General features: G+C 39.2%; 1 protein-coding gene across 3 annotated transcripts in view; it reads left to right on the forward strand.

The window, feature by feature from the left end:
* TRAPPC11 (trafficking protein particle complex subunit 11) overlaps positions 1-12,174 on the forward strand; it is a 48,362-nt gene that overhangs the window by 20,938 nt on the left and 15,250 nt on the right. For all 3 annotated transcript variants that reach the window (XM_042982942.1, XM_042982941.1, XM_042982943.1), the window contains exons 18-25: positions 759-889; positions 4,820-4,975; positions 6,321-6,508; positions 6,658-6,806; positions 7,136-7,257; positions 7,780-7,899; positions 11,447-11,512; positions 11,623-11,779. In XM_042982942.1, coding sequence (XP_042838876.1) covers positions 759-889; positions 4,820-4,975; positions 6,321-6,508; positions 6,658-6,806; positions 7,136-7,257; positions 7,780-7,899; positions 11,447-11,512; positions 11,623-11,779 — 1,089 coding nt within the window. The remainder of the gene's footprint in view (positions 1-758; positions 890-4,819; positions 4,976-6,320; positions 6,509-6,657; positions 6,807-7,135; positions 7,258-7,779; positions 7,900-11,446; positions 11,513-11,622; positions 11,780-12,174) is intronic.

The raw sequence follows: 12,174 nt of genomic DNA on the forward strand, positions 1-12,174 counted from the left end.
CGACTGAGCCACCCAGGCGCCCCAGCAACTATGTTTTTAGAATTAAAGGTAGTTTTGGAGTTGTGTTTTATTTAAATTTGTTTTGTTTTGTTTTAAGTGAACTACATTTATGTGTTGAAATGCTTCAAGCGCAGAATTCAGTAAGAATGCCAGTGTAGGGGTGCCTGGGTGGCCCAGTTACTTGAGTGTCCGACCCTTGATTTCAGCTCAGGTCATGATCCCAGGATAGTAGGATCAAGCCCTGCATCAGGCTCTGCACTGAGTATGGAGCCTGCTTGGGATTCTCCCCCTCTCTTTCTCTCTCCCTCCCTCCCTCTCTCTCTCTCTCTCTCTCTTTCTCTCTCTCTCTCCCTCCCTCCCTCTCCCTCCCTCTCCCTCCCTCTCTCTCCCTCTCCCCCACTCATTCTCCTTCTCTCTCAAATAAATAAAAAGAGGGAAAACAATTTAAAAATTAAAGAGGCACCTGGGTGGCTCAGTCAGTTAAGCATCCGACTTTGGCTCAGGTTATGATCTCACAGTTCGTGAGTTTGAGCCCTGTGTCTGCACTGTCAGTACAAAAACCACTTGTGACTCTGTCTCTCTGCCCCTTCCTCACTTATGCTCTCTATCTCTCAAAAAAAAAAAAAAAACCCACTTAAAAAAAAAAGAGAAGGATATCCCATGTAGGTGTTTCCTTTCTGAAGAGTAAGTGCGAATCAGAATAATTTGTCTAGACGGTCTTGTACTGTGTGACTCTGCTCTCTCTGTTTTATTTCTAGTTCAATGCAAAGCCAAGTTTCACGCCCCAAGTTTTCATGTTGATGTTCCTGTGCGGTGTGATGTCTATCTGAAGGCTGATTGTCCACATCCCATTAGGTTTTCCAAGCTCTGTGTCAGCTTCAATAATCAGGTAACGGTCGCTTTTAATGTATTTTTACCCTGTATCTTTAAAAAAAATTTTTTTTAATGTTTGTTTATTTTTGAGAGAGAAAGAGAGCATGAGCGGGGGAGGGGCAGAGAGAGAGGGAGACACAGAATCTGAAACAGGCTCCAGGCTCTGAGCTGTCAGCACAGAGCCTGACGCGGGGCTCGAACCCATGGCTGTGAGATGAGCTGAAGTCGGACGGTTAGCCTACTGAGCCGCCCAGGCACCCCTAGCATGTGTATATCTTAATGTAGCTTATTTTAAATTAGATGAAACGAGCTTAGTGAATTTTAGGTCATAATGGTTTCATAGTAACAAATGGGCTTTAGTAAACTCTATCTGAAAATAAATATATTTATAGTTCTCACTTCTGTATCAGCCATTCAAGTTTTACTTACTCTTACACTTTTCTTTAAGTTTTGTTATTATTGCATCCTTACGAACTGTAAGAACTTTATCTTTTGTGATGCATAACTTGAATTTCAAATGAGATCTATTCAGGATGAATGTAATTTAGTTTTTAAATCACTTGTTTTGTATTCTAACAACGGTATTGGTTTTTTATTATAAAACTACTAAACGGTTGGCGTTAAAGTAAAGTGGACTGGATGGATATAAAATGAAAAGTAAGCATGCTCTGTCCAACTCCATTGCCCAGAAGTCATTGCTAGTAACTTCTTGAACAGTCTAGACGTTTTCTGTGTGTGCACATATAAGCAGCTTTTTCTTTCTGCAGGGCCGGGATTATATACACTTGCACATTTTTGTAGTGTGTTACAGTGTGGTCAGCTACTTGATTACATTCCAAATATTCCGATTATAAGCTCACATAATAGATAATTATCTTCTGGTCCCCCAGAAAGCACATGGAGCCTTTAACCAGCAAGCGTTTAATGAGAGTTACAGTGCTCTTAGCATCGAGGTGAGCCTGCGAACGTGTAGCATATGTCAGCTCTGTTGAAATGGAAGCGTTCTGGGGGCAGGGGCCAGGACTGACTCACAGATTGCCCTAGTAGGTAACGAGGACTAAATTACGTGGCGTAAGCCAGAAATACAGTTAGAGTAGGCGTGCCAGAGAAGAAGGAGGAAGTTTCAAGAATGAAGATGAGATGAAGGGAGCTATAAAGAGATGAGAGGGGGAGCAGGCTTGGCAGTTGCAAACGCCGGGTGGAGGCAGGCGTTCCCGTTCCGGGCGTGTGGGCAGCGAGGGGCCCGTGGGAGGCAGGGCTCCGTGGCTTACAGGAACTCGAGCTCAGCGCATTTAAAGGTTTCTTTACTCATTCACTTATTCATGTTCTATTTATTGGACAGTGGTAAAGAAAGAGCTTCACCTGCTTTACTAGATTTTTCTGTCTTCACAACTGAGCAGTAACCCCGTAAGAGAATCTGTTGGCTGAACCTGGGTCACCTGCAGACCGGTGTGCTTCATTCAGTTTTGAACGATTACCCAAAGATTCCTTCTGAGTAGTTGGAGAATTTCATTTATTTGTATATGAAAAACATTTTTTTAATGTTTGTGTTTGCGAGAGAGCATGAGCAGGGGAGGAACAGAGAGAGAGGGAGACACAGAGTCCGAAGCAGGCTCCGGGCCCTGAGCTGTCAGCACAGAGCCCGACGTGGGGCTCGAACCCACAGACCGTGAGATGTTTAACTGACTGAGCAACCAGGTGCCCCTAGTTTGAGGACTTTAAAGCAAGAGCATGAAACTTAGAATTTAAGACACTTTATTCCAGTGACAAAATAGAAAGGATCTTCTGGAAACCAACCGGAGCCTTTTTAGTGTGCTTCCCAGTACTAACGTGTGAGGACTTGGATGAAGACGCTGTCGGTGGGGATGGGAAGGAAGAAAGGGCTACGGGAGGTGTCTATGAATAGAGAAGTCTGGATTGCTGGGTGTGTGTACAGGGTAAAGAATAAAGGACAGCCCCTGCCCCCAGCCCCACCAAAAAGCAATTCATTTGTGTGTGCATTTTATAGCTAAAGTGTACCTACAAGATGATTTGAAACGCATATACTGCAGAATATGACCACAGTTACTTAACATCCATCACCTTACATGATTACCTTTGTTTTGTGGTGGGAACATTTAGGATCTACTGTCTCAGCAACTTTCAAGTATGTAATACAGCATTATTAATTATAGTCGCCATGCTGCCCCTTAGATCCCAGAACCTGTTGTCTTGTAACTGGAAGTTTATACCCCGACCCTTCGCATCCACCATTTTACCCTGTTTCTATGAGTTACAGATTCCACATGTGATTGAGATCACACCGTAGTAGGACAGGAGTATGTGATGTTACTTCTTCTTAATTCCTTTTCATGTTTTATCCCCTTAAAAGCCTTACTTCCTCAGGGACACCCCCCCTGCCTAGCTGATTTTCCTGGCCGTAGCCCTCTGTAGTACTTACCACACCTGTGGTTTCATTTTTGTCTGTGTGATTCGTTGGTAAGTCATTGGTTTTCCTTGTTAGCATGTAAGCTCTCCTGGGTCAGATACTTTTTTTTTTTTTTTTTTTTTTGCTCGATGGTGACAGTTTTGGGGAGATATTCTAAATCTGGAATTAGAGGATGAATAGAGAGATTCTTATTGTACTTTTGCTGTTAATATCCTACTATTCCATTTCTTTCCCCCCTTTTCTTTTTTTTTTTTTTTTTTTTTTTTTTTTTTTAAATTTTTTTTTTTCAACGTTTTTAATTTATTTTTGGGACAGAGAGAGACAGAGCATGAACGGGGAGGGGCAGAGAGAGAGAGGGAGACACAGAATCGGAAACAGGCTCCAGGCTCCGAGCCATCAGCCCAGAGCCTGACGCGGGGCTCGAACTCACGGACCGCGAGATCGTGACCTGGCTGAAGTCGGACGCTTAACCGACTGCGCCACCCAGGCGCCCCTCTTTCCCCCCTTTTCTTAAACAACAAACAGACTAATTAAAAACTAATTTAAAATGTTAAAATGTAAAGCAGTTCGTTTTTAAAGTTAGATTATATTCTGAATATGTGTTATTTGAAATTCAAGATCTGAATCAGAAGAAAAAAAAAGTAGTACTTAGGTTTCAGAAGCATGGGATAGAAATGAAAACTCAAAGGCAAGTATTAAACGTAACTAATAAGAATTTTCTGTAAGATAACTCATCTGCTGGGATAGAAGACAGCTCTTGGGAAGTTCTTGCTGTTTACTGAATGGATGAGAATGTTGATTCCATAGACGTGCACAAGAAAGAGGTCTCCCTTCAGTCCTCTCCCTTTATTCTCACCTCTGTTTATCACAGAAGGAGTGTGCTCTTCTAGGAAGGTAGATGTGCATTGAGTTTGGGACATGCTAAATTTGGGTGGTAGTGGAATTAACCTCTTGACATTTGTGGATATGAACTTTTGGTTAAGGAAATAGGACAGTGTTAGTTTTTAATGTGGGAAATATTAGCATAGAGGTACGGAACACGTAAAAATGGATAAACTCTGCAATGAAATGAACATAAAGAGAGTAGAACGGAAAGCCGAAGACTGAGCCTGTGGAGCCTCTGAATTAAGGGGACAAGAAGAAGAAAAGACCTTTGAGGGAAAAACAGGAAGTAGTCAAGAAGGATGTCACAGAAGCCATGTAAAAAGAAAGCTCTTTTTAAAAAAGATAGTAGATAGTAGTGTGCAGTGAAACAAAGAATAAATCTTTGCTTCTCTGGGATTTGTAAATGTTTTCAGAAATCAGCTTGTATGTGGTGAATTGTCTCTACCTTGTGGCAGCAGTGAGTGGAGAAGTGTTTCCGTTTGGCGTAAAATACCTCCCATTAATCACCCTTCATAATGCTTTAGTTATACTGCAGGTAAATTTACCAACCTCCGAATCATTTTTGTTTAGTGTGAGCAAAACATGGGACACTTGCTGTGTATAAACAGTGACCCTTGCTGACCTCTTTTACAGGAATATAACCAGTTCTGCGTAATCGAAGAAGCAACTAAAGCAAGTGAAGTTTTAGAAAATTTGACCCAGGGAAAGATGTGCTTAGTTCCTGGTAAAACGAGGAAGTTTTTATTTAAATTTGTTGCCAAAACTGAAGATGTGGGGAAGAAAATTGAGGTTAGTGATGAAATTTGTTTAAAACATGCTTTAAATGACAAAAGTAATATGTGTACGTCAGAAAAAAATGTCAGTAATACACAAGTTTATTAAGTAAAAAATGAAAATATTCCACCTGGACTTCCTAAGGGAAATCGTTCATCATGGTTTGGTAGGTTTTCTTTTTTTGAGACTATACGGTACATAATATTCTATAGTTAGCTCTTTTTACTTACTAGTATATGTGAGGCATCCTTTCCGGTTAGTACATAAGACCAACCTCAGTTTTAATGGCTAAGTAATCAGTTAAGGAATTTCAAACAAAATACTATATTATACACTATACCAGTTATGTTTTATATAATGACATAATTCACACTAGAGATATATATCATTTTGATGTCTAAACATTTCTGAATGCTTTTTTTTTTAAAAATATGTATATATTTAAAGGATTCCTTTAATGTACATAATTAAAATGACTTTAGAAATATATGATAGAAGTAATAATTTTATTGGGCGTAAATTCTGGAGCCAAACTTCATGGGTTTAAATTCCAGCTCTCCAGCCTACTAGTGTGGGGCTCTGGGCAATTACTTAACCTCTTTGTGTCTCAGTTTACTCATCTTGTAAAGTGGGGATAATGATGGTCCCTACCTCTTAGTGTTTTGTGAGGATTAAATCAGTTAGTTAACGTAAATTGGAATAGTGATTAGTATATGGTAAGCTTGTTTTCCATGGCTTAAATGGCGATAGTTGGTTCATCTAAACTTTGGGCCATTTCTAAGATAGAAACATAAGACTGTACTACCAATATTCCCATGACAGTATCTGTGAATCTGTTGATTTTATTATTAACCAATATCCAGAGATTTTGCTTATTCACTTAAAGTTTTTTTTATGATTTTGACTAAATCCCTAATTACATATTTTTTATAAGATACTCAGGAAGCCTACCAGATGGAAATCATAATTGTTTCGAGTACATTTGTTAATGGATTTTGTTGAAAGGAATATTTGTTCAGTTAATAGTATTATACGTGTCTTTGGGGAAAAAATATGTGTGGAATTAGGAATTCGGTTATGTGTGCTAATGGTCATGAAAATATTCATGTATCTCACTCAGCGACCACTAATTGAGCATTTGTTATGTCAGGTTATTATCTCTGTTTAAAGGTGAAGCGGGTGGAACCTAGTCAGTGTCACAGCTAACAGATGTCAGGGACAGCTGTACAGCAGGTGTTCTGACTTCACCCTGGGGGGAGTCCCTCGATGAACTCCACACACCAGCAATTGCTGTGTAACTCGTCGAGAGGGGATGGTGACAAGTATGAGGTGGCATTTCTGACAACCCTCCGTCTTTCAGATTACTTCGGTCGATCTAGTTCTGGGCCACGAGTCGGGAAGATGTGTGGTTTTAAATTGGCAGGGAGGAGGAGGGGACGCTGCCTCCTCCCAAGAAGCCTTGCAGGCCTCGCGTTCTTTCAAAAGACGACCCAAGCTCCCTGACAATGAGCTTCACTGGGACAGCATAGTCATTCAGGCCAGCACGATGTAAGTCGACCTTGCTAGGCAGATTGAGGAAGGTCATCTTACTTCTTTTAAATACTTTGAAGAACTTGTTTTTTTTTTTTTTAATCGGTTGCTTAGCTAAGCTTTTGGGTTTTTCTCCCCCCCCCCCCCCCCCCCCCCCCCCACCGAAGGATTATTTCCAGAGTTCCAAACATTTCCGTGCATCTGCGGCATGACCCTCCTGCCCTGACGAATGAAATGTATTGTTTGGTTGTGACTGTTCAGTCCCATGAAAAGACCCAAATCAGAGACGTGAAGCTCACCGCTGGTTTAAAACCTGGTAAACATTCCTTTTCCACATTTGATCAGTGTTTGTTCAACAGAAAATAAGTATCAGTGGTGTCAACCACAGGAAGTTTGTTTAAAATACGGTCATGAGCTCAGAGCCTGGAGCCTGTTTCGGATTCTGTGTCTCCCTCTCTCTCTGCCCCTCCCCCGTTCATTATCTGTCTCTCTCTGTCTCAAAAATAAATAAACGTTTAAAAATAAATAAATAAATAAAATATAAAATAAAATACGGTCATGAAAGAGTGCTCTCTATGCAGTAGTAATTGTTAGGATAATGTCTGAATGCTCCGTATTTTAAAACACTGATATTAACACTTTCAGGACAGGATGCCAATTTAACTCAGAAAACTCATGTGTCTCTTCATGGAACAGAACTATGCGACGAGTCCTATCCGGCTTTACTCACTGACATTCCTATCGGAGACTTACATCCAGGGGAACAGGTGAACTTGGTCACCTATGACTGGGGAGGAAATCAACTAGATTGAGGTTTTAAATATGTAGTGAGTTTTAGAGAACATTGTAACGGCATATTCTGAGACTACAAATGGGATTTAGCTAATGCATGTTTTTAACACTTAAATGTGTAAGATGTTTACACATATTTAGATGCATAAGATGTTGTAAGCAGTTTTATGCAAGGGGTTTTAGAACAAATGGCCCTGATATGGAGAATTAGTTGCCTGATAAAATAACTGAATAACATTAAGTTTTTGAAATAGGCTTTCAAGCAACTTTTATTTCCAAACGAAACACAGTTCTTGGGCAGTTGGGAATGATAATAAAAAAGGTGGCATAGTACTGGTTGGTCCCACATATACTGTGGCAAGAACAGCCTGTAAACAGGGTTCAAGAATTTGGTCAGCTGGCACAGTAAACTCCAAAAGGTGGGAACATTATCCTAGAGTATATACCAGGAAGAAATCTCTAAATTATTAAATTAAAATACTTTTATTTTGTTACAGCTGGAAAAAATGTTATATGTTCGCTGTGGAACAGTAGGTTCAAGAATGTTTCTCGTGTATGTTTCTTACCTGATCAATACAACTATTGAAGACAAAGAAATTGTTTGCAAGTGTCACAAGGTATTACTTCTCATGGCTACTTCAGGAAGCATCATACGTGGGGCGTTCCCTATTTTATGTTTTTTTTTTTACCTGTAAAATAAGCAGCTTAGGTGCTTGTAGTCTATTACAGATTTTAATTAAACATCTTGGGTTTTTTTTTTTTAATCACTTTTATTTATTATAAACGATGTACTATGGCATTCACTGGTCAAACATTAGAAAACGGGCCTCCATGGCTTTTTGTACAATCAGCAGGTTTAGGATCTCATGCAAAAAAGTTTTGAGATTCCAAACCTGTGTGTCTCTTTATAAAATCGCACATTAGGTAAAATCTGTAAGTTGATTATATGCTGAAGATTTGAGGGGCTGGAAGGTCTCCCTTTATGAGATATTTTTTCTATTAAAAAAGATTCTTATGAAAATTGTGTCTAGTTACATGCAGATAGAAGAGGGTGAAAATAGCATGGTCATAGTCAGTGCCTTGGAGGCAACTGCTGTCAGCTTTTTGGAGTGTTTTCTGTTGGTTTTCTATTCACAGTGATCTGGGGGCACCGTGTTTTTATTTAGATTTAACCATATTGTATATAATGGCTTGTACCCACTTTTAGTAATGGAACATTATGATACTGACTGTCCTCGTAGTCTTATCTGTATTGTTTCAGCCCGTTCTCAGGAATGGATTGATTCCTCAGCCAGCAGAGGAGAAGGCCAATCAGTCTGGGGATTTGTAGTTTGGTCATTGCCCAGAGTCTGGGCCGTCTGCCGTTGTATGAGTCAGTAGGAGGCAACACTCATCCTACAAGAGTTAGGAACATTTCCCAAGTGGAAGGGAGGAAGGCATACAATATATCAGATTTCACGTAGCCTGATGCACTACAGTGGATCATGGCTGGTGAACTAGGAGGGGGGGTGCCAATCTCAGCATGGCCTCCTAACGTGTCCACTCAGCCTAGCCATGTAACCGTTTGACCTGAGTTTCCTTATCTACAAAATAAGAACATTCAAGTTCTATACAGCTTTGGAGTCCAATGCCTTGGAAAGGACTTCTGATAATGAAGCTTCTAGTAGACTTGGAACATATCTTTTTAAAATGATTGTTTGCTATGTAGTAACTATCCTGGAATCAAGCCACAACAGTGTGTAATGCTCTCTTTGCCTCAAGACACGATATTTTTGAGGTGCATGCCACTTTTTTTTTTGATCCCTTCCATCTACTTCACCCATCCCCCCCACGCCCACCTCCCGTCCGGTAGCCACCAGTTCGTTCTCTGCAGTTAAGAGCCTATTTCTTTGTTTGTCTTTTTTCCCTTTGTTCCTTTGTTTTGTTGCTTAAATCCCACATGTGAGTGAAGTCATATGGTATTTGTCTTTCTCTGACTTATTTCGCTTAGCATTGTGATGTCTAGCTCCATCCATGTGATTGCAAATGGCAAGTTTTCATTCTTTTTTATAGCTGAATAATATTTCACGGTATATATATACCCTGTCTTTTTTATCCATTTATCTGTTGATGGACATTTGGGCTGCTACAATTTGGTTATTGTAAATAATGCTGCAGTGAACACAGGGATGCATATATCCTTTTGAATTAGTGTTTTCATATTCTTTGAGTAAATGAATATTCAGTAATGGAATTACTATGTCATATGGTAATTCCATTTTTAATTTCTTGAGGAACCTGCAGACTGTTTTCCACAGGGGCAACGCCAGTTTGTATTCCCACCCACAGTCTACAAGGGTTTCGTTTTCGCTACATCCTTGCCAGTACTTGTTTCTTGAGTTTTGATTTTAGCCATTCTGACAGATGTGAGATGATATCTCATTGTGGTTTTGATTTGCATTTCCCTGATGATGAGTGATGTCGGGCATCATTTCTGTGTCTTTTGACCATCTGTATGTCTGTCTCCTTTGGAGAATTTCTGTCCATGTCTTTTGCCCATTTTTAAATTGGGTTATTTGGTTTTTTTGGTGTTGGGTTGTATAAGCTCTTTATATATCTTGGATACTAACCCTTTATTGGCTAGGTCATTTGCAAACATTTTCTCCTGTTTAGTAGGTTGTCTTTTAGTTATTTTAGGGAGGGATACTAATTCTGAGGGATAGAAATAGATGTTACACAAAAAAGAATGAGTCGGTCAAATATGTTTGGAAAATATGGGTTAAGAGGTATTAAATGGATACTTTGACTTTAAGACTTAGCACAGCATTGAATTTGCTAATGTGTGTTGAGAATTTCACAAAAGGCTGTGGTGATTATCTTTCAAGATTATCGTACACAGAAGCACTTTTCTCATGGAATATCTATCTTACAGGTCCCAGTGTTACTTGTAAGACATTTTTGGAAATTAAAATGGAAATTATTTTCCCTTCACTGGATTGAATCTCATTGTTACCTGCATGTGTGGAAATTTAAAGTAGGCCACATCTGATCTAGTCATTGAGTTGTTTCTTCATTTCCTTAGATCTTTTCTGTGGGGAAATTCTGAGGCCCTGCTTTAGATTCGCAGACCCAATGCAGGCGTTTTCTACCACTAATATCCTGCTTATTACACTTTCTTAAAAAGTTAGCTTGATGGTGTTGAGAGGAAGTCATTTGAAGTATGTGATAATAATGAACATGGTTTAGGCATTTCACTAGTGCTTTATATATGTCATCTCACTTCATTGTCAACAGCCCCACGAGGATTATGAAACTGAGACTCAGAAACCATGGTTCTTCCTCAAGGTTACCTCACTAACCCCAAGGTCTGCATAGCTAATAGGAATGTGTCCTCCAGGATTAAAACCCACATCCACCTGGCATTATCACAGCTTGAGTTTTTAAATCAACGTGATGTTTAAAAAAGGGTTCTCACTAACAGGGTGGGTGGTTTGTTTCCAAAGACATAGTAAGCCCATTGCTTCTTGAATAGACTGAGGGAGGGATGTAGCGTGTAGGTTAAGAGTACAGACCCTTACGGTCAGATCCGGGTCTGTTTCTGCCTTTGTCACTTACTAGCTATGTGGGACTACTTCATCTTAAAATAGCGAGTATAATGGCATCTGTTTCCTTGAGTTATTACAAACATTATATAATGCATTACTTATATAGCGATTGTAGCGCTGTTATATTATTATTGTCATTATCATTATTATTAGTCGTCTTGACTTGAGGTGAAGTAAAGAACTTAGACAAAAAGAAAACCCAGATTCTAGGCTTGGCACCACTAGCTTTGCGGCCCAAGGCCAAGCATTGAAACTTCCTTAACTTCTGCTTCGTCCTCTCTAAAATAGTGACATTGCCTGTCCTGCCCACTTTTACTAGATCCTGAGATAAATAACATGTTAGAAAGCACTTTGCAGTGTTAGCTGTTTTAAAGCCATAAGATAATTTATTAGAAATTGTAGTCTGGTTTCTCTCTATAGGTTTTTATAAATATTATCTGAGGGAAAGCTTCTAGCTTCTTAATATATAAATTGGGATTATTTCTTGATCAGTTACAGATTGTGTTTTGCATGTCTTCTATTTTTAAAACTATTTTTAAGTTTAGAAAAGCCATTGAATGTGCCCTTTAAATTCTTACAGGATGAAACTGTAACTATAGAAACTGTCTTTCCATTTGATGTCGCGGTTAAATTTGTCTCTACAAAGGTATGTTCCTATGAAGCATTTTGGAAATCACTTCAATTATAGAAATTAACAGAAAAAGTAAAATGAATTATTGTAGTTCCAGACAGATCTTTTGTCTTCATTTGTGACAGTTTGAGCACCTGGAAAGGGTCTATGCGGACATCCCCTTTCTATTGATGACGGACCTCTTAAGTGCCTCACCTTGGGCCCTCACTATTGTATCCAGCGAGCTACAACTTGCTCCTTCTATGACCCCAGTCGATCAGCTAGAGTCCCAAGTGGACAAAGGTGAGAATGTGGACCATCCCACTTAAGTAGAAGACCAGGGTGTGTGTGTGTGTGTGTGTGTGTAGGCTAGCAGTGTAAGAGTTAGCTTTTTGCTAATGGAGGGCACTTGAGACTGATAGAAAAGTAAATACATTTAGAATTAAAGTAGAATTAGTATCAGTTACCACTTGCTTGAGTATACCTTATTTTAAAAGATAAGAGTTTTGCTACTATAAGGAAGTTACTCAGAAAAATGTACTTGAAAATAAAATAGCATTTTTTCATATTTGGATTTTTCATAGATTGTTTTTTCTTATTGATTTTTAATTAATGTTTACCATCTCTTATAATTTGAAATGGTGAAAGATGGTTATTAAAGAAAGTTGGGAAAATATAGAAACATAGACAGTAAGTTT

The sequence above is a fragment of the Panthera tigris genome, chromosome B1 (genome assembly GCF_018350195.1).
Source record: "Panthera tigris isolate Pti1 chromosome B1, P.tigris_Pti1_mat1.1, whole genome shotgun sequence".
NCBI classification, from domain to species: Eukaryota; Metazoa; Chordata; class Mammalia; order Carnivora; family Felidae; genus Panthera; species Panthera tigris.